Here is a 17,441-nt window from a genome sequence, read left to right as displayed (position 1 = left end):
CACAACTCACGAAGAAAGTAAACAAAAGGCTGATGTGGAGAACTAAACGACAACTCTGGGATACTGCTAGCACATGAACACACTACCAAAATACCCTAGAATCAACGGATCGCCTCTAATTAGGTACTGAGCGGCCAGATAGGCGAGGGGTTACTACAGGCAATCTAAAGCCAAATATCGGTGTAAACTAAACCAATCAAACCTTGGGAAGATACTAATGCTATAACAAATAAAGAAACTCGATACAGTCTTCAGACGTTAGTCGAGAATCGTAAATGCCGATGTTTTCTTTTAGTGCCGTGAAACTGGTGGCGTCACATCATCCACAACACTAAATAGCCCCACAAGGCGGATAGTGGGCAAGATCTTTGAAAAGAGTCATAAAACTTGCAATTCTCAATCGCAATTGTCGCTCTTGCGAATCCGGGGAGCCTCGCATCGTCATGACGCGCTTTCGTCCCTGCATCGACCTGCATGCCGGCCAGGTAAAGCAGATTGTCGGCGGCACCCTGGACAGCTCATCCGAGGCCCTCCAGACGAACCACGTATCGCATCACCCGGCGGAGTATTTTGCGCAGCTGTACAGGGACAATGAGCTCGAGGGCGCTCATGTGATTATGCTGGGCGGGGGAAACGATGGCGCTGCGAAACAGGCTCTGCAGGCATGGCCTGGAAGACTCCAAGTGGGAGGCGGCATTAAGGATACGAATGCAAAGGAGTGGATTGATGCGGGAGCAGAAAAGGTATAGAATAGACGGCCCCCTGTGTGTTACGTCAACCAAAATCAATCGTCTCGAGGTGCTAACCCGGATGCTCCTTTCGTTAGGTCATCATCACGTCCTATCTCTTCCCGGATGGCCATTTCAGCCAGCAGAGACTGGATGCTGTTCTCGGGGCTCTGGGAGGAGACAAGGCAAAGCTGGTCATTGACCTCAGCTGTCGCCGTCAGGGGGAGAAATGGTTTGTTGCCATGAACAAGTGGCAGACGCTGACAGACATGGAAATCAATCAAGGTTAGTCCAGTAATCAATCCCTTGGTAATTTGATTACGGGCTCGTTTTATTAAACATTTGCAGAGTCAATAAAGCTGCTGGAGCCCTACTGCTCAGAGTTTCTCATCCACGCCGCGGACAATGAAGGGCTGCAAAGGGGGATAGACGAGAAGCTTGTTGAGCGTCTGGCAGAGTGGTGCTCTATTCCGGTCACATATGCCGGCGGAGGTCGGCAATTGGAGGATTTGGAAACGGTCAAGAGGCTGAGCGGGGGTAAAGTCGATCTGACGATAGGGAGTGCTTTGGATTGTTTCGGCGGAACGGGCGTCAAGTTTGATGATTGTGTGCAGTGGAATAGGAGCCAGGGGGTCTGAGGAGAAGAGAACCAGACCGTTTGTTGACACCAAAAAAATCCCCCAAAAAATCCATGGATAAGAAATGGCCCGACGCTAAGGGACCGCCAGTGTGGATGGAGTATGTTATGTATGTTGTGTTGCAATGTGCCGTGCAGGTTACCGTCATAAAAATAGAGTTTACCACCCTGGATCAAACAAGATTGTCCATCTGCTGGCCCTCAGGTAGGACTGGAGTAAATGGAGTAAAGCCTGGGTTCGTTGAGTTGGTTGAGCCTTACGGGATCGGAGTGGATCAAAGGAGGTCATGCTCCGTATATACGAGTCCCCGTACTCATACAGTACACAAATTGGGTTGTAAGACACAAATGCGCACATCTTTGATAACGCAGCCAGGGCCTGGAAATTTGCTGGCTCAAGCGTCCTTCACAAAACCCAGGTCCTTTCTCTCGGTAACCATGGCGTTGCCGTGTTTCACAATCACCTGCGGTAAGAGTGGCGATGATAATACCAATAAAGGAGTAGCACCAGCACCAGCGCCAGCACCCGTGAGATGAGAGCGCCGTTCATGCAAAGTAAACAAAAGAAAGTAAACACCAGGATATGGGTCTGTCATGCATCCTCGAGCCTTGCATGAATCCACTGGCCGAAGGAAGAAAGGACAGCGAAAAAAAGAAAAAAAGATGGATCACCGCCTAGCAGCTAAGGCGTAAGGGTAAAAAGGCCAGAAGGAAAAAGAACAACATGGGCCATGGAGCAACGGAGTATTTATGAAAGTATGATGGCATCTATCGGAAACTGACCGCTTTGCATGTGTCTGATGACGACACGCAACAGGGCAGGCCGAATGCTTTGCAGGCCTCTAGCGCGAGATGCGGGTGCGAATAGCCTCTGCAAGCCTCTGCATCAAAGGGCTGTACGTAAACGAATGGGTGCATCGTGCGGCGGAATCAGCCGAATCAGCGTCCTCAGACGGCCGAAACTCTGCTCGCCGTCTTATTGTTTGCATGCTGCCTCGTCTCAGACCCCTGCCGGCTGCCATGGCGACTCTTGCAGGTTCCAATGTTGAGTTTTTGGGGCTGCAAAGCTCCCCGTCGCTCATAGGGCGCTGGTACGAGCAGAGGCTCTGCTAGCTCCCGTTTTCCTTTCCCTGGGCTGCAAGCCGCCTGACGAGAGCCCTGTTGCAGCACGATTTAGCGCGCCTCCAACCCCTCCTCAGCTGCGATGTGCCCCGGAAGGCCCCCCAAAGCTAGGCAAAACAGTGTGCACCAGCAGCCGCGTTGCCACGACAACCCCTGGCACATTGAGGGGCCCGTGTTTTGTTTTGCGTTAGGCCAATCACGCTGCCCGACGGCGGTGCATTTGCTGCTTCCATGTTCCCTTAAACACTCCCGACCTGCAAATGAATAGGCCCCCCTTCTCTGAACCTCGCCAAGTTGTCATCGTTTGATATCGATTTTGGATGCCAACGATCGAGTCGACTTTACGACTCCGAGGCAGTTTTTTTTATTTCCTTTTTCTTTTTTTTTTTAACTGACATACTGAAGAGAACAGAGTTAACCCGGCGAACATTCTGATATTCTCGCGCCCCCTTTCCCTTTTCCCCTCTCTCCTTGTTCAATTCCAAACGTTCGTTTTCGAGGCTGCCGTCCCCAACCTTAGCCTCCCTTTTATTTATATATACCCTTTGCAACAAAAATAAAGGAATACACACGACGCCGGCAAGTCGTTTTGCATTCCTCGCTCGAGTCACATCACCTCTTTGCGCTGATCCGCCCTACGCGCTGATGCGTCAAACGTCCTAGCCCAACCCGAGTGCAAGGATTAGCCAGACCAGTTTCGATCGATATGTCATCTGAACCGGTACGCCTAACGTGGCCCCCAAACTTGGCCCCCGACACGAGAGGCAGCAGAAAAAAAATACTAACCTCCAACCTCTTCTCTCCAGGTGCACCCATTGCGCATCGCCAAGGGCACGCCAGGCTCGTCACCAGCTAAATCGCCCAACGCCGCTCCCCAGCCCCGCCCCCTATCTGAACTTTCTCCCACGGAAAGGAGACGCAATTCTCCTAGCTGGAACAACCAAAATCAAATGTCTCCTACCAAGGTTTGTGGAATGCTTAGCGACATTGTGTTTGGTGATGTCTCGCGCTGACATGGGGCGTGTGCGTTTTTTTAGAAGTCGACTCAAAACAGCGGCAATGATTCGTCTCCATTCCAGAACTCGCCCGCCGATTCGGTGACATCGCCGCGAGTGTTTTGGCAAAATCGAAATTCGGAGAACATGTACGGCAACGGCTCGCCCTCTCCGACCCGGCGCTCATCGATCGAGCGTCTCCAAAAAGCTTCCCGCGTCAAGAACAGCAACATCAAGGCACTTGAGCAGAAGCAGGAATATGACCCAACCCGAGTTCCTCAGATCGAGAGGCCTCTAGCCAAGGTCCAGAGCACATACGGTTTGCCGATAGGCTCCCCCGCCCCTTACTACGCTGATGGCGACAAGTCCATTGCTGCACCTGCACCCATGAGTCCAACAAAGTCAGATTCTGGTCCCAGTACGCCCAGAGGACCCAGCAAAGACCAGGCTTCACCCACCAAATCCTCACTTTCGCCATCCAAATTCAAGAGCAGCTTCGACCATGAGACGGGCACGTGGTCTGCAGATGCATCTGCCGTGGACGGCTCTCCTAGCGGCCGCCCCTCGCATCGGCACACGAAGAGTGTGACGTTCGACAATGCGCCGCCCCAGATCAACGAGTACGAGATGGCCACTCCGGATCTCTCTTCTATTGGAACGAATTCGCGCGAGGGCAGCTACGACTCGATGGATGAGGACGAGGAGGAAGACGAGGATCTTCTCTACGATCCCAATCACATGGGCGGCCACGATGATGAGAGTTTCGATGCTTCTCTAGAGGACACAGACAAGACACCAGTCGTCGGCCCCGATGATTGGGCCAAAGACAACTCTTTGATGAACCACGAGCATGAGGATTATGATGGAAGCCCCATGCCTGAAGGGGGTCTGGGAGGAAGCAGTTCGGGGCGCCTATCCATCGGCTCTGTCGCAGAAAATCGCCCTCTTCCCCCTCTTCCAGGAAGTCATGTCAGAAGCCAGTCTACCGGCTCTGTGCCCTCATCTCCTGCGCTCTCTCAGGATCCGGAGAAGATGAGTGGTTCTCACAGAAGCCTACCTGTCCCACCTCCAGCCTCAGCCACAAAGTCGGATATCGAAGACTTCATCAGCGGCAAGATGTCACTTGAGGAAAGACTCAAGCTCATGATGATGTCTGATGACAGCAGCGGTAAGACCGCTGCCGAACAACAGCGCGAGCGACGTCTTCGCCGAAGTTCTGGTCGTAGTCGCAGCTCACTGTCCCGTGATGACACGCTCAACACGGCTGACGGCCACGATAGCCAAATCGCCCTCGACATCCACAAAGATGAAGAGGCCGAGGTCCATGAAGAGGAAGACAACCTCGGCGACATGTCCGGACTGGGAGACTATCAGCTGCCACAGCCCATCTCTAGGGAGTCCATCATGAAGCGTGTCAACGGGAGCAAGATATTGTCGGATCCCGAATCAGAGTACAACTTTTCTTCGCCACCGGGGAGTCCCCTTCGAGACCAACACTTTCCTCTTGACCCCGATGTTCCCATTCCGTCCACTGAGGACTCTCTGCTGGATGACGAGGACGACGAAGACGATGAAGAAGATGGTTCTTATGATGATGAAGAAGGCGACGGCCCTTATGATGAGGACGACCCCGTGGAGAGCAGCGTGATTATTCATCGGGTTATTCATGAAGACGATTCCGAGCTCGACATGTACGATTCCGAATACGATGACGAATATGACGACGAGTCTCACTTCGAATCCGACGATGACTTGGATGCTTCGGGCTCTCATTATGGGGGTGATGACAGCCAATCTACGGAGTCTGGGCTTAGGACTGAGCCTACTGAGCCTACCGTGGAAGACCCAGCCAAGGAACCTGCCAAGGAACCTACCAAGGAGCTTGTCACGGAACTTGTCAAGGAGCTTGTCGACGAGCCTGCTAAGGAACCTGTTAAGGAGTCTGTAGAAGAATTGTCGCCTCCGGAGCATGATATTAGCGAAGAGGCGCTGACTCCTCGTGCCGTCTCTCCGGCGGAGACTGAAGACGAAACCCACACCGAGGCTGAATCTAGTATGGTCAGCGAATCAGCACTTTCGGTTTCTGATCTATCATCGGACGCCACTCCTGAAGCTACATTGGACATATCTTCGTTTGACCCTTCTATGCTTTCGGGTTCCGAGCTTGAACCAGCCGCTCTTGAATTCAATCGTGAATTGCCAGAGGCGACAGACTCAGAGGGAGAGCACGACGTATCGCCAAAAGTATCAACTGAAATCCTCCGAAACAAGACTCCAGAGAAGTTGGTCCCCAAACCTGAATACGACGGTACTGGCTGGGGCGACGATTCATACGCAGACAGATCGGAGGATAGATCGGAAACTCCCGACTCTGTCATCCATAACCCCGTATCTGATGAAGAGGAGATTGTCCGCAAAGAATCCCCTGAGATTCCCGAGCGGCTTGCAACTATCAAGTCCTCTGGTTCCAAGTTGAAGACGAGGATTTCCAATACGCCTTCGGATATCGTGGCTATGCGGGAGGCTCGTAGACACGTTAGTGGTGAAATACCCAGTGTTCCATCAATCCCAAGCAAGCATCGCGCGCTCATGTCAAGAGATGGCAACGATGCTGAGTTTAGCAACGACAGTTTCCTGGCCCGGCACCCAAGCTTTAAGAACAAGAGCCTGACATTGGACCTGGACATGGGCCTCAGCTTGGATAAAGACTTTGAACGAGTCATTGAAACGCAAAAGGTAGCTTTTAGTCGCCCCTATTCTCACACAGCACAGATAACCACCAACCACAACCACTCTTCACCTCGACAAGTGTCAGGGGAGCAGCACACTTCACCAGATAAGAATCAACTCGATGCTAATATTACCTCTCGTTCTCAGCGCGGATATCTCATGCGACAAAACACCAAACTCGTCTCTGCCAGCGACAAGGATGCCGAGGATCCTTGGAAAGCACGATCTGCTAACAACTCACCCATCAAGTCGAGCCGGCCGCAGTCGTGGACTGTGGAACCCTGGAACAGCCAAACTCGCCGCAGTATTCGAAAGGGCCAGCCGATACTAAGCCCTGTTCCGCCATTGCCGGGCCAGGAGAGCAATTCGACCGCTCTGAACAAGGTTGTTGAGGAAGATTACAGTGTTGATGCGGCCGGCCCCGATGCGGGTGAGAGAGGCCGCCTGTTTGTCAAGGTCATTGGTGTCAAGGACCTTGACCTGCCAATTCCAAAGAGTAAGTGTTCTTCATGTCCTGAAATGGCAGCCGGATCTAACTTGTTGTTTCTTAGATGAGCGCAGCTGGTTCAGCCTCACTCTCGACAACGGTGTTCACTGTGTGACAACAGCTTGGCTGGAGCTGGCTCGCAATGCACCAATTGGACAAGAATTCGAACTTGTCGTGCCCAACGACCTCGAGTTCCAGCTCACGCTGAACGTTAAGCTAGAGAAGCCCACGTACTCCCATGTCCAGCCTGCAGCAGTCAAGATGACAAAACCCAAGTCATCCACTTTCAGCAGGGTGTTTGCATCACCCAAGAAGCGCAAGGAGCTTGAGCTTCGACAAAGGGCAGAGGAAGAGCGGTTTGCGCTGCAGCAAAAGGAAGCGCTGGCACAAAAGCGTAAGGATGCTGGCTCGGCCTATGAGCTCCTTTCACCGTTGGCTGCTGAAGATGGAAGCTTTGCTCGAGCCTACATCTCCCTGAAGGAGCACGAAAACCGATGCTTCGGTCGCCCGTACACAGTCGAAGTTATCTGCTTCAACGAGTGGGCTACTGAGGAAGAGAGTTTTGCATCCACCATCAAGAGCAAACGAGGCAACGCTGCTGGCATTCTCAGAAAGGCGCCGTACAATATCGGGAAGCTGGAGCTTCAGCTTCTCTTTGTACCGCGCCCCAAGAACGTTACGGATGATGACATGCCCAAGAGCATGAACTCATGCATTCGGGAGCTCAAGGCTGCTGAAGAGAGACTTGCCCGTAACTGGGAGGGTGTTCTGAGCCAGCAGGGTGGTGACTGTCCTGTAAGTTGAAGTTCCAACTTTTTTTTTCCCTTTCCTATTCTCTTTGCCCCCCACTCTTATGTTCTAGTTTTGGCTAACACATTGAATCAGTACTGGCGCCGCCGATACTTTAAGCTTGTTGGCACCAAGCTGACTGCATACCATGAGGCTACTCGCCAGCCCCGAGCGACAATTAATCTTTCCAATGCCAAACGGTTAATTGACGATCGTCGGACACTTATGGAGAAGGAGACAACGGGCAAGGGAGGCAAACGCCGCAGGTCCGCCTTTGCAGAAGAGGAAGAGGGGTACATGTTTGTTGAGGAGGGATTCCGCATCCGGTTCAACAATGGCGAGGTGATTGATTTCTACGCCGACTCTGGTGAGGACAAGGAAGGCTGGATGAAGGCCCTTTCCGACGTCATTGGCCGTGGTGATGCCGGATTGGAAGAGGATCCCAGTGGGCCCCGATCGCGGGCGAAGTGGTGCGAGCTTGTCTTCAAGCATGAAGAGCAAATTCGGCGCCGAACGGATAGCCGGAGAGTGCACTCACGGACAAGGAGCACGTTCAACTAAAAAGCGGATGGGCAAGACGCCAACTTGAGATGTACTTGCTATGTTATGAATACGTGTTGGATTATGGAGTATGACCGACGAAGTCGTGGCGGGGGGGGGACGGCGCATTTTTTTTCTCTCTCTTGCTACTACAGACACATTCATTGGCGTTGCCGGTGGTTTTCTTTGCGTTTTTTCTTCTTCTTCTTCATTGCTGCTGTTGGCCTCTCATTTTCATTTTTCCCCCTTTCTTCTTTACATTCTACTTTTTTCTTCATTGTTTGCTGTTTTGATTCCACAGCTGTTGCGACAAAAGATCGCCTGTACGTATGGATTTTGATTTGTACTAAAAACGTTTTTAGCAAGTATAATGAGACCAACGCAGCCAATGCGCAGTTCCTTGATGCAAAACTTGGAGTATGTAAACTGTAGTAGTTAGTAGTCGTCGCTTTGCATGATGTTTGACCCCTCTTGCTCGTTCGTTTCTGGAGAGTGAATGAATGGGTGCACGGGTGTAGGAAGTTAAAGGGGGTTCGGTATCAGGAAAGGGGTTATTATCATGCATGTATTTTAGGAGGATGGGCATGCTTGCTCCTTTAACACCCTGCCTGCTCTTGTATGTAATGAATATTGTATATAATAAACTATATGAAGCTATTCCCATGCTTATCAGATGCTTTACTGTAAACAAGGCATATAGTAATAACAACTACAGCATACTCACAGCAGCAACACCCCCTTTGTAGACCAACGTCATTTGCTTTGTTTCCTTAATCTTACAAGGTCCCCTTTGCATTCAAGCTGAGACACGTGACCCTTGCGCCATCTCGCATTGATGCCCGCGTTAATTGAGCCTTGGGAGCGCTGACGGCAGCACCAAAAAGCGGGCTGGTGGGGTCCAGCTGGCGAGGCGCAGCGGGCCCTTTCAGTGGGCTCAGAAGCTCTGGGGGGGTCCTTTTGGGGGGGTCCTTCGGGGGGGGCATCGTCACCTGGAACGGGGATGGTGAAGCACCTGGACTTCTGCTTCCTTCATCTTCAGCACCCTCAAACCCTCAGCTGTTCTTCCAAAGCGCAAGCCCGCAAGCCCTCGATTTCTCTCTCCCGCCTCTTCTCTTCTCCCTTCTCCCCCAGATCTCGTTCGCCAGAGGACGCCGCAATGGCTGGTCGATTCGTCCGGGCGTCCAAGTACCGTAAGGTCCCTCCTAGGCGCGAACGCATTTCACTGACTGGCGCTGACGACGACGACGAGGCTGACGGACTACAGGACACATCTTTGGCAAGCCCACGAAGAAGGAGTTCTGCTACGATAACCTGCGCATCAGCCGGAATGCCTGGGACACAAACCTGGTAAAGGTACGGACGGCGTCGAGACGCGACATGCGACAACTTGGGGATACGAGGTTGCTGATCAAAGAGCTGTAACATAGGCCAACGCCGAGTACCTGTCCGTCAATTGGGATTCCTCTGGAGGCGGCGCTTTTGCTGTCATCCCCCTCAACGAGAAGGGAAAGGCACCCGACCAGATTCCTCTGTTCCGCGGACACACGGCGACTGTGCTCGATACTGACTGGTGAGCTTTGCCCTCTCTGAAACCTCTCCCCCCTATTTCGGGTTGCCTTTTGCAAACGCCCCTTGTCAACCTGCCTTTCACTCAGAGGGTTTGGGTCGCTGACTTGTCTTATCGCCTAGGAACCCGTTCAACGACCGCATCATCGCCTCGGCTTCGGAGGACGGAAAGGTCTTCATCTGGGAGGTCCCTCAGGACTTTACGCTCTACACGGATGCCGAGGTCATCCCCGATGTATCGCCGGTCAGCAAGCTGGGAGGCCACACGAGGTAGGCGACTGCCCTTTCGATTTCGATACATGATCCGTGCTTCTGAAGCAGGAGGGAATAATTACAATAACCATACTAACCAGCTCGCGATAGAAAAGTCGGGCAGGTCCTGTTTAACCCCGCGGCCGATAACATCCTCGCCTCTGCCTCGGGCGACTTCACAATCAAGCTTTGGGACATCGGCACCGGCCAGAACCACTTGACTCTCCCGCACGGCGACATCGTACAGAGTCTGTCATGGAACGCCAGCGGCGACCTCCTTGTCACGACGTCGCGAGACAAGAAGATCCGAGTGTGGGATGTCCGCCAGGAGAAGCCTGTGCACGAGTACGCGGGCCACACAGGTGCCAAGAACAGCAGAGCAGTCTGGCTGGGCGAGCACAACCGCTTCGCCACGACTGGCTTCTCCAAGATGAGCGAGCGCCAGATTGCCCTGTGGGAGCCTGGCCGCAGTGACCCCATCGGAGGATTCACTCATCTGGATGCCATTTCTGGTGTCTGCATGCCGTTCTGGGGTTCGTTTATGCCAACACTTCTCCAAGTCGCGCTGATCGGGTCGCTGACATGTGATTTATAGATGATGGTTCCAACTGCCTCTACCTTGCTGGCAAGGGGTAAGCTCTCTCTCCTTCTTTCGCCTCTATGGGTTACCACCTTGTGGATACTGTGTGTGCAGCTACTGACCAGCTTTACAGTGATGGCAACATCCGCTACTACGAGTACGAGAACGACAAGTTTGAGTACCTGAGCGAGTACAAGTCTGTCGACCCCCAGCGAGGTATCGCCTTTATTCCGCGACGCGGTATCAACGTCAGTATTTCCAGCTACTCGTGGGCATTACTTTGACAGCCCCGGCTAACCCATCCCAGGTTCACGAGAACGAGGTCATGCGCGCCTTCAAGACAGTAAACGACAACTACATCGAACCCATCTCCTTCACTGTGCCCCGAAGAGCAGAGACTTTCCAGGCCGACATCTTCCCCCCGGCCGTGGGCCTCCGTCCCGCCGTCAGCGCCAAGGAATGGCTCGATGGCAAGACCGGACTCCCGGCCAAGATTGATTTGGAGAGTGTCTATGAAGGAACTGCCCCTAAGGAGGTTGCTGCCGACTACCAGCCACCCGCTCCCGTAGTGGCCCCCAAGGTCGAGCCCAAGAAGGAGGAGCCCAAGGAAGAGCCCAAGCCGGTTGTACGAGCTCCGCCTCCCAGTGTCAGTGACCAGAAGAGCTCCATTGCCGCCATGGCCAACAAGTTCCAGGACGACGAGGAGGAGGAGCCCAAGCAGGAGGAGCCATCCAGCTTTGACGAAGAGGTCAAGCCGGCTGTGCGAGCACCTCTGCCTATCCGATCCGATCCGAAGCCGGCAACTCCTCCAGTCGCCTCACCCGCTCCAGCTCCTGTCAAGCCCGTTTCCTCCGTCCCAGCTCCTACACCCGCCGCAGCATCCAGTGATCCTTCAACCTCCCTGAGCGAGATTAAGGAGCTTATTGAGAACCAGACCAAGGTGATTAGTGCGCAGAACGACCAGATTGGCCTCTTGACGTCCGAGGTCGAATCACTCAAGAAACGGCTTGGATCAGGATCCCAGGACCAGAGCGAGCGAATCAGGCAGCTCGAGCTAGAACTAGAAGAGGCACGATCCTAGATCCGTGTCTAGTACAGCAGTAGTATCACGGCCTTTACCTATCCAGATTTGTTTACCCTTTTGTTCTAAGAAAAGCTGTGTGTGTGTGTGCGCGCGTGTGTGTTGTTGTCGCCTCATCGAGAGCCTGGAGTCTAAGGGGCGTGGGAAAGACGGGAACGGGAGGATCTTGGAAAAAAAGAAAGCAAAAGAGTCATTCCTGAGAAGGGAAAAAGCAAATGAAGGAAAAAGCAAAAAAAAAAAAATAGCTTGATGTAAGGGGGTGAGGAGTGGTTGGTTTGATGCAAGGGCAAGCAAGGCAGCTGTTGTTGGTTTTCCTGTTTATTTGTTTGTTTGTTTTTTTCTTGATGGAGAAGAAAACGAAACGAAAACGTTGTAATTCACTTGAACTTGCATTTATCTGTCTGTCTGTCTGTCTGTCTGTCTGTATGTGTTGGAGCCAGAGACTTCTTCATATTTTGCTTTTTCTCGTCTTTTTTTTTTATAGCTTTGTTTCGAGCAATTCCCCTTGTTTTATTTCAGCTTATTGCATCCCGTTGTTGTATCCAAGGATCTCGCTTAAAACCTGCTTTTTATCTTACTCTTTCCTTTCTTTTTTTCTTCTTCTTCTTGAACGGTACGAGTATACGATGGTGTTGTTTTCCCGCCTTGTTTTCTCGGGACTTTTGTCCGCGGTCCAGCTTTGCTTTTTTCCCCAGCCGTATTTCTATCATTACTGTAGTAGACAAGGTAGTTCAACGTGTGCTGGTGAAATTTCCATGTGACTTGTGATGAGTAACAAAAGCCAGGGATGATCAACGAGGCTGTACATGATCCCTACTCATGCTTTTGTGCCGGGACTCACGGGGAATTCGAGAAGTGACCAGTATACAGAAACAGACAATCCGCACGTATGCAGCACACTAGACTCATCTAGAGAGGCTGATCGTATTCTCATGTATGCGTATAGTATACTCATTTTGCGGTCCCTGGTTTTCTTTTCTGCAACCTGCTTGGCACTGTACATGCTTGGTGAGTTGTATGGCATGACACATTCATTGGTTAGTTGCAAGCATCTGCGAATAGTATCTGCAAGCATCATCCTTCTTGCAAAAGCATGTGAGCGTTGAAACTCGAGGTCTGATTTGCGAGGTCGTATCAGCACGATGTCATGACCTCTGCTCATGATGGCAAACACATGAGTCGTTATTCCTCATCGTCACAAGCCACAACCGCTTCTTTTCCTTGCTTTTCATCTTTCCTTTTTTTTTCATTGCGTAAGCAAGGCAAGCTCTCTGCATTCAGGGCTTGTAAATGCAACGCCATCATACATGGACCATCCAAGCACGCCGCTTACAACGTGCATATGCGAAATTGAAGCTACCCTACAAGATCCTCCAAACGAAGCCGGATCTGCAAGGGCAATTTCCACGGGCCTGGGTAGAATCAGGCCATTTCCCCAGCGATCCTGTTGTCTCTCCCGCAAGTTGGTCTGAATTTCGCCTGGGACCGCGGGAATTACAGGTAACAAAAGCACGGACAACTCAACCACCCCCCGGTTCCCTGTCAAAAGGCGAAGGAACAGACGTCTAATTGCCGCGGCTGTGACCTTGTAATCGCATCACGGGGGTGTCATTGCTGTTCCCTCTCTTGTCTTTTCTCACATCTCTCATGTTCGTAACTTGCAGGCCTCCATCGCCGGGGGAACCGGGTGTGACAAATCACAATTCTCAGCTCTCACCAGCATACGCCAAATCATGAGATCAGCCCTATTTTGTGACCGTCCCTCAGATAGTTCTGCTGGTACGTACTCCGTGCCCAGCTTTTTGTTCCTATTATTAGAGACGAAGACGAACGAATGCTTTATATGAAACCCAGACATCGGACGTCCCCCTAAGACTTTGCTCTGGTAGTTGACCGAAGCGGCTGAATGGCAAGAGGAGGAGAAAGCGTGAGGCACCGCGCGCCGATGTGACGATGTCAATGCGACCTCTCCGTCACAGGGATTCCAAAACGAGCGAAATAGGAATAGACGGTGCCCACGGAGCTGGATGCCCTCTGTTTCAAGGCTAAAAGTTCCGGTTTCAGAACGTTGTACTGTGCCATGCGGCCAATCGGGTCACAGCCCATCAAAGCCATCACGACTTGCGATGCAGAGGGAAGGGGGGGTTAAACGGCATTACTATGGATTATACGGGAGCGCAGGCGAAGAGCGAGAAGCGGGCATCAGAAGCCTGTACGGAGTTGCAGTAGTATGCGCAAATACCCAGCGAAAAGAGACGCAAGTGATGGTCTGCAGGGGTCGGCAGCGGAGATGAACCTGGGATGTGATGGCTTTTCATAGCTGCATACGAAGGATGCCTAGAGGGCCAGAGCTTCTAAGTAAAGATTTGTGCCTGGCAGTCAGGGTGCTGGTAGCGATATTGCAAAGGGAAACCAAAGCGAACAATGGCTATTGCAATGCTGGTTAGCTAGCTTTCACAAAAGACTGATGCCCAGCCATGGCCGACATGCAACACCGAAGACTCGCATGCCCCCATCGCCGATGGCAACCATGGCAGACAATGCCAGGATTCAGTTCCCGGCCAGCGGGAGATCTGGGGCCGAAGGGTAGCACTCGCATCTGGGCATCAGAACGAAGCACCGGACTTTGAACCCGTCGGGCATGATGAAAAGGCCATGGGTCAGCATTGACCAGACTCGACAAAGGAAACACACATCAGCCACGCCAAGCACAGTAGACGTCCTTCACGAGTCAAGGCTCAGCTCAGCTTCTATGCTCAGCTTGGCTTCCAGAGCGCAGTTTCCAGCCTCGAGACTCTTCTGTGGCGCAATCATTTCATTGTTCGGTAAATAGAAGCCCTCTAGCTGAACACATGACCAATATTCCCATCTTCTAGATGCAATGGTCGTCGTCCGTTTCGAAACGTGATACGAACAAAGAAGGCTGGAAAATTTCCAGAAACGGACTGCCTTGGAGAGTTCGGGTCCGAGCAGCATGGCCCTAGCTGTTGTTAGTCCGTCGCTCGTCTTCTAGAAGAGGATGAAACGGGGGCCCTGAGTCTCGTGTATAATGAAATATTGCTCCGTATCTGGCCTAGGTCTCGACGTCTGCATGTTATCATGTAGACTAGCACTTCGTGTCGTGTAAAGAGAGCCAGGTCTCGAACAAATACTCCGCACAATGCTCAAAACTGAGCTCATGGCCGTCTTTGCTGCGGATCCACTGCAACGCCTATCGCTTTGCTAGACTCTATTCGCATTAGACAGCGATCGAGTCAGCCATGCCAGGGAAGCAAATGAGGGAAATTGACCCCGTAATCGATCGGCCGGTGAAAGGCCAGTGCGGCGGACATCGGTAGGTAACAGCTCATGCAGGCGGTCCGTCATCGAGCTGAGTTGGTGTTAGCAGCAGTAGCAGCAGCGGTGGCGGCAGCACCCTCTTGAACGAGTTTCGCCTTTTCGAGAGCTGATGCGCTGTTTCAGGTTCAACAGCTACTCGGACCTAGTGCCCAGCCTCGCCTACTAAGTGCGATGCGAGCTTCGGCCTGGGCTCTAAGGAGCTTGAAGACATCGTAAGAAGGCGCCGATCTAGTCTCCTCTCGTGCCAGCTTCATGAGAAGCCACTGGACCCAATTGCTGGCCAAGAGAAATTTGGAAATCAGTTCCGTGCTTGCATATCCTCCGTACTCGTACTGTAGCCCAAGCCAAATTGTGCGGTCCAAAACCAGCACCGCATTCAAGGCCAGGGTTGACGATGAATGACTAGCCGACACCAGTCCTGCGCTTCTTGGCTCCGTTTCAGCGTCTGAAGCCCGTGTGGCGTTCTTCAAGAAGGGCCTTTTTTGCCCTTCTTGACGCCACTCGACATCAATTCCATGCAGAAAACATGGCCAGCTGAATCACATCGCTCAGTCGTTTTGGCTGAGGGACGCGGGCCCATCCATGTCTTGCGTTACTATCTTTATCCCAAGGCCCATTCTCAAGACCGCGTTTGGTAACAGGAAGGGATACTCTGAGCGGTAATGCAGAGTTTACATGATATAGCACAGAGAAAAGAGAAAAGAGGATGATAACAATATGCAAGGGGCAACGTGCAGCAAACCAATCAGTACAAGCTCCGTGAGCACCACGGCTGGTGTGCTGGGACAAACTTTGAAGGGAACACGCTCTCGGGTCCCTGGTTGGCCGATAGAGCGTTAAGCTTGATCTATATTTGGCCCGCGCCCTGAGTTGTTGGGCGTCAAGCGGCATCTGGCGAGTGCCGTCGAGGGTTTACTACCAATGAAAAGCCTTGCGCAGTGCCAAACAACTCTTTGAGAGGCCGATTTGCGGGCCATGAATTCGCCACGCCATAGATGGATGTCGGGACTCCAGAAAAACCGTTTAATATATTCACATCGTGATCCAGCCAGTGCCGTGCGAGATGCATATTAGCTGCAAGCCGAAGCGCCAGGAGCCTCTCTGAGCAGAGGTGATGATGATGCTGATTTGTGAAGACTGGTGTTTTTACATCCTGATCATGCTGCCTGTATCGCACCGCATGTAAGACCCGCATGCCCCCTTACATGCTCCCTCTCACAAATAGCCATCGCCATCACAAAATGGCTCGGAGTCTCAGATGGCCGCGGCGCGTACCGGGCTATCAGTTCAGACGGGCGGGACGATCAAGCACGCACGCATCTATCTTCATGTTTCAGATGGCCGCTACCTTGGCCGGGGGGAAACAAGTCATCACATCGCAGGACCCCATAGCTGCAGGATCTCGTCATCTTTCCGTTTACAATGCCACTAGTAGCGGCTCGTTGTGGTCAAATCTTTCAAAGATGTCGTCTTGGCACATTGGCGGCGAAGAGCAAAAGTTTGATGCCTTCTTTGTCAACACATCGTCGGCCGCAGACTCTTTTGTGGAGCAAGTAGTTGGATTTCGCTTTGTTAGTCTTCCGCTTTGTGCGCCGTGCGCCAGACTCGTCGATCAATTGATCCAGACCGAAGCGAGGAAAAGTGCATGGCAATGGCGATTGTGCCTGGACGATCTGATGTGCTGGATCATCGCCTTGGCTTACTTGCATGAGATGAACTTGCCGAAGGGTGTTGGTGGAGGTCGTTTGTAGCAGCACAAACTTAATACTGCCTTTACAGCGTACACACGGAAGCATCCATGAGCAGATAGATGCAAAGCATTCACTTGGGTAGTGCTTGTCTGACGTCTTCCAAAGCGCCGAGTTCGTATCACAGACAGCTCAGCTCTGTGAGCAGGCATAGCCGCAAGCCACCCGGCTGCATCTTGCGGTTGCTCCAACGCCCGTGGGTTCTTAGTCTCTACCGCTCGCCGTCGTTGTCGGACAAGATGCGGTCGAGAAAGAGGACGGACCGTGGGCTCGCCATCCAAGGCGCCCGGGTACAGAGTCATGGCCCGTCTAGTTGCGGTCACCTGCATTCATCGTCAACACGACCTCACGGCATCAGGCTTAGCGACGTCGCATTCCAAGCTGTCGAGCAACCGACGCACCCATGCTCGTGCATGATAGCATGAGGGGTTGGGCTCAGCCATGATTCGGCGGGAATATGTGAAGCAAGACATGGGACAGGATCCAGGGGCGTACACACTCTGAGGGAGCCAATCAGCGCTGCGCGTGTCTCTAGCAACGCCTTGTCCCCGCCGAAGCGTCGCTCCAGGCGCGTTTCATGTTGAGAAGCCTCTCGTGCAGCCGCTTGGGCCAACTTGTGATCAGGGCGATGCTGGGTTTGCAAGGCTTTTGCGTCGATTGGCCTGGAGTTGCTTCTGGGAAGATGGGAAGAGGAAGGCTTGGCGTGGGCAAAGGCCATCGGCAGCGGAAAAAGGTTTGGCAGGCGAGGACCTGCAATCATGTGTACGGAGTACCAGTACCTAAACACGTATATACTTCAATGCTCGACGGTGCTCGTACATACAAGCAGCAGCATCGTGAGGCGAAC

General features: G+C 52.5%; 5 protein-coding genes across 5 annotated transcripts; all 5 read left to right on the top strand.

Moving 5' to 3' along the window:
• The first annotated feature begins 333 nt into the window (after nt 1-333).
• On the top strand, nt 334-1,667 carry V8C40DRAFT_246926 (1-(5-phosphoribosyl)-5- ((5-phosphoribosylamino)methylideneamino)imidazole-4-carboxamide isomerase HIS6). The gene is made up of 3 exons (XM_083216210.1): nt 334-743; nt 827-1,013; nt 1,077-1,667. Exons 1-3 carry the CDS (start codon nt 444-446, stop codon nt 1,364-1,366), a joined length of 777 nt encoding a protein of 258 aa, XP_083072637.1. The 5' UTR covers nt 334-443; the 3' UTR covers nt 1,367-1,667.
• Nucleotides 1,668-2,739: 1,072 nt separating this feature from the next.
• On the top strand, nt 2,740-8,451 carry V8C40DRAFT_246922 (uncharacterized protein). Its single transcript, XM_083216209.1, has 6 exons — nt 2,740-3,208; nt 3,294-3,452; nt 3,525-6,218; nt 6,360-6,708; nt 6,764-7,494; nt 7,585-8,451. Exons 1-6 carry the CDS (start codon nt 3,194-3,196, stop codon nt 8,047-8,049), a joined length of 4,413 nt encoding a protein of 1,470 aa, XP_083072636.1. The 5' UTR covers nt 2,740-3,193; the 3' UTR covers nt 8,050-8,451.
• Nucleotides 8,452-9,184: 733 nt separating this feature from the next.
• Nucleotides 9,185-11,507, top strand: V8C40DRAFT_266513 (coronin; the record flags this gene model as incomplete). Its single annotated transcript, XM_083219762.1, has 8 exons — nt 9,185-9,218; nt 9,293-9,381; nt 9,456-9,598; nt 9,718-9,864; nt 9,958-10,379; nt 10,442-10,478; nt 10,560-10,674; nt 10,734-11,507. 8 exons carry the CDS (start codon nt 9,185-9,187, stop codon nt 11,505-11,507), a joined length of 1,761 nt encoding a protein of 586 aa, XP_083072635.1.
• A 401-nt stretch (nt 11,508-11,908) lies between these two features.
• V8C40DRAFT_246916 (uncharacterized protein) lies at nt 11,909-12,329 on the top strand. Its single transcript, XM_083216208.1, has one exon. It carries the CDS (start codon nt 11,933-11,935, stop codon nt 12,266-12,268), a length of 336 nt encoding a protein of 111 aa, XP_083072634.1. The 5' UTR covers nt 11,909-11,932; the 3' UTR covers nt 12,269-12,329.
• A 997-nt stretch (nt 12,330-13,326) lies between these two features.
• On the top strand, nt 13,327-13,936 carry V8C40DRAFT_246914 (uncharacterized protein). The gene has a single exon (XM_083216207.1). The coding sequence runs from the start codon at nt 13,535-13,537 to the stop codon at nt 13,799-13,801; it is 267 nt and encodes an 88-aa protein (XP_083072633.1). The 5' UTR covers nt 13,327-13,534; the 3' UTR covers nt 13,802-13,936.
• Nucleotides 13,937-17,441: the final 3,505 nt, after the last annotated feature.

Source organism: Trichoderma camerunense, assembly GCF_050948025.1.
Source record: "Trichoderma camerunense strain CBS 138272 chromosome Unknown V8C40scaffold_10, whole genome shotgun sequence".
In the NCBI taxonomy this organism is placed as follows: domain Eukaryota; kingdom Fungi; phylum Ascomycota; class Sordariomycetes; order Hypocreales; family Hypocreaceae; genus Trichoderma; species Trichoderma camerunense.
This window is presented reverse-complemented; position numbering and strand designations above follow the sequence as displayed.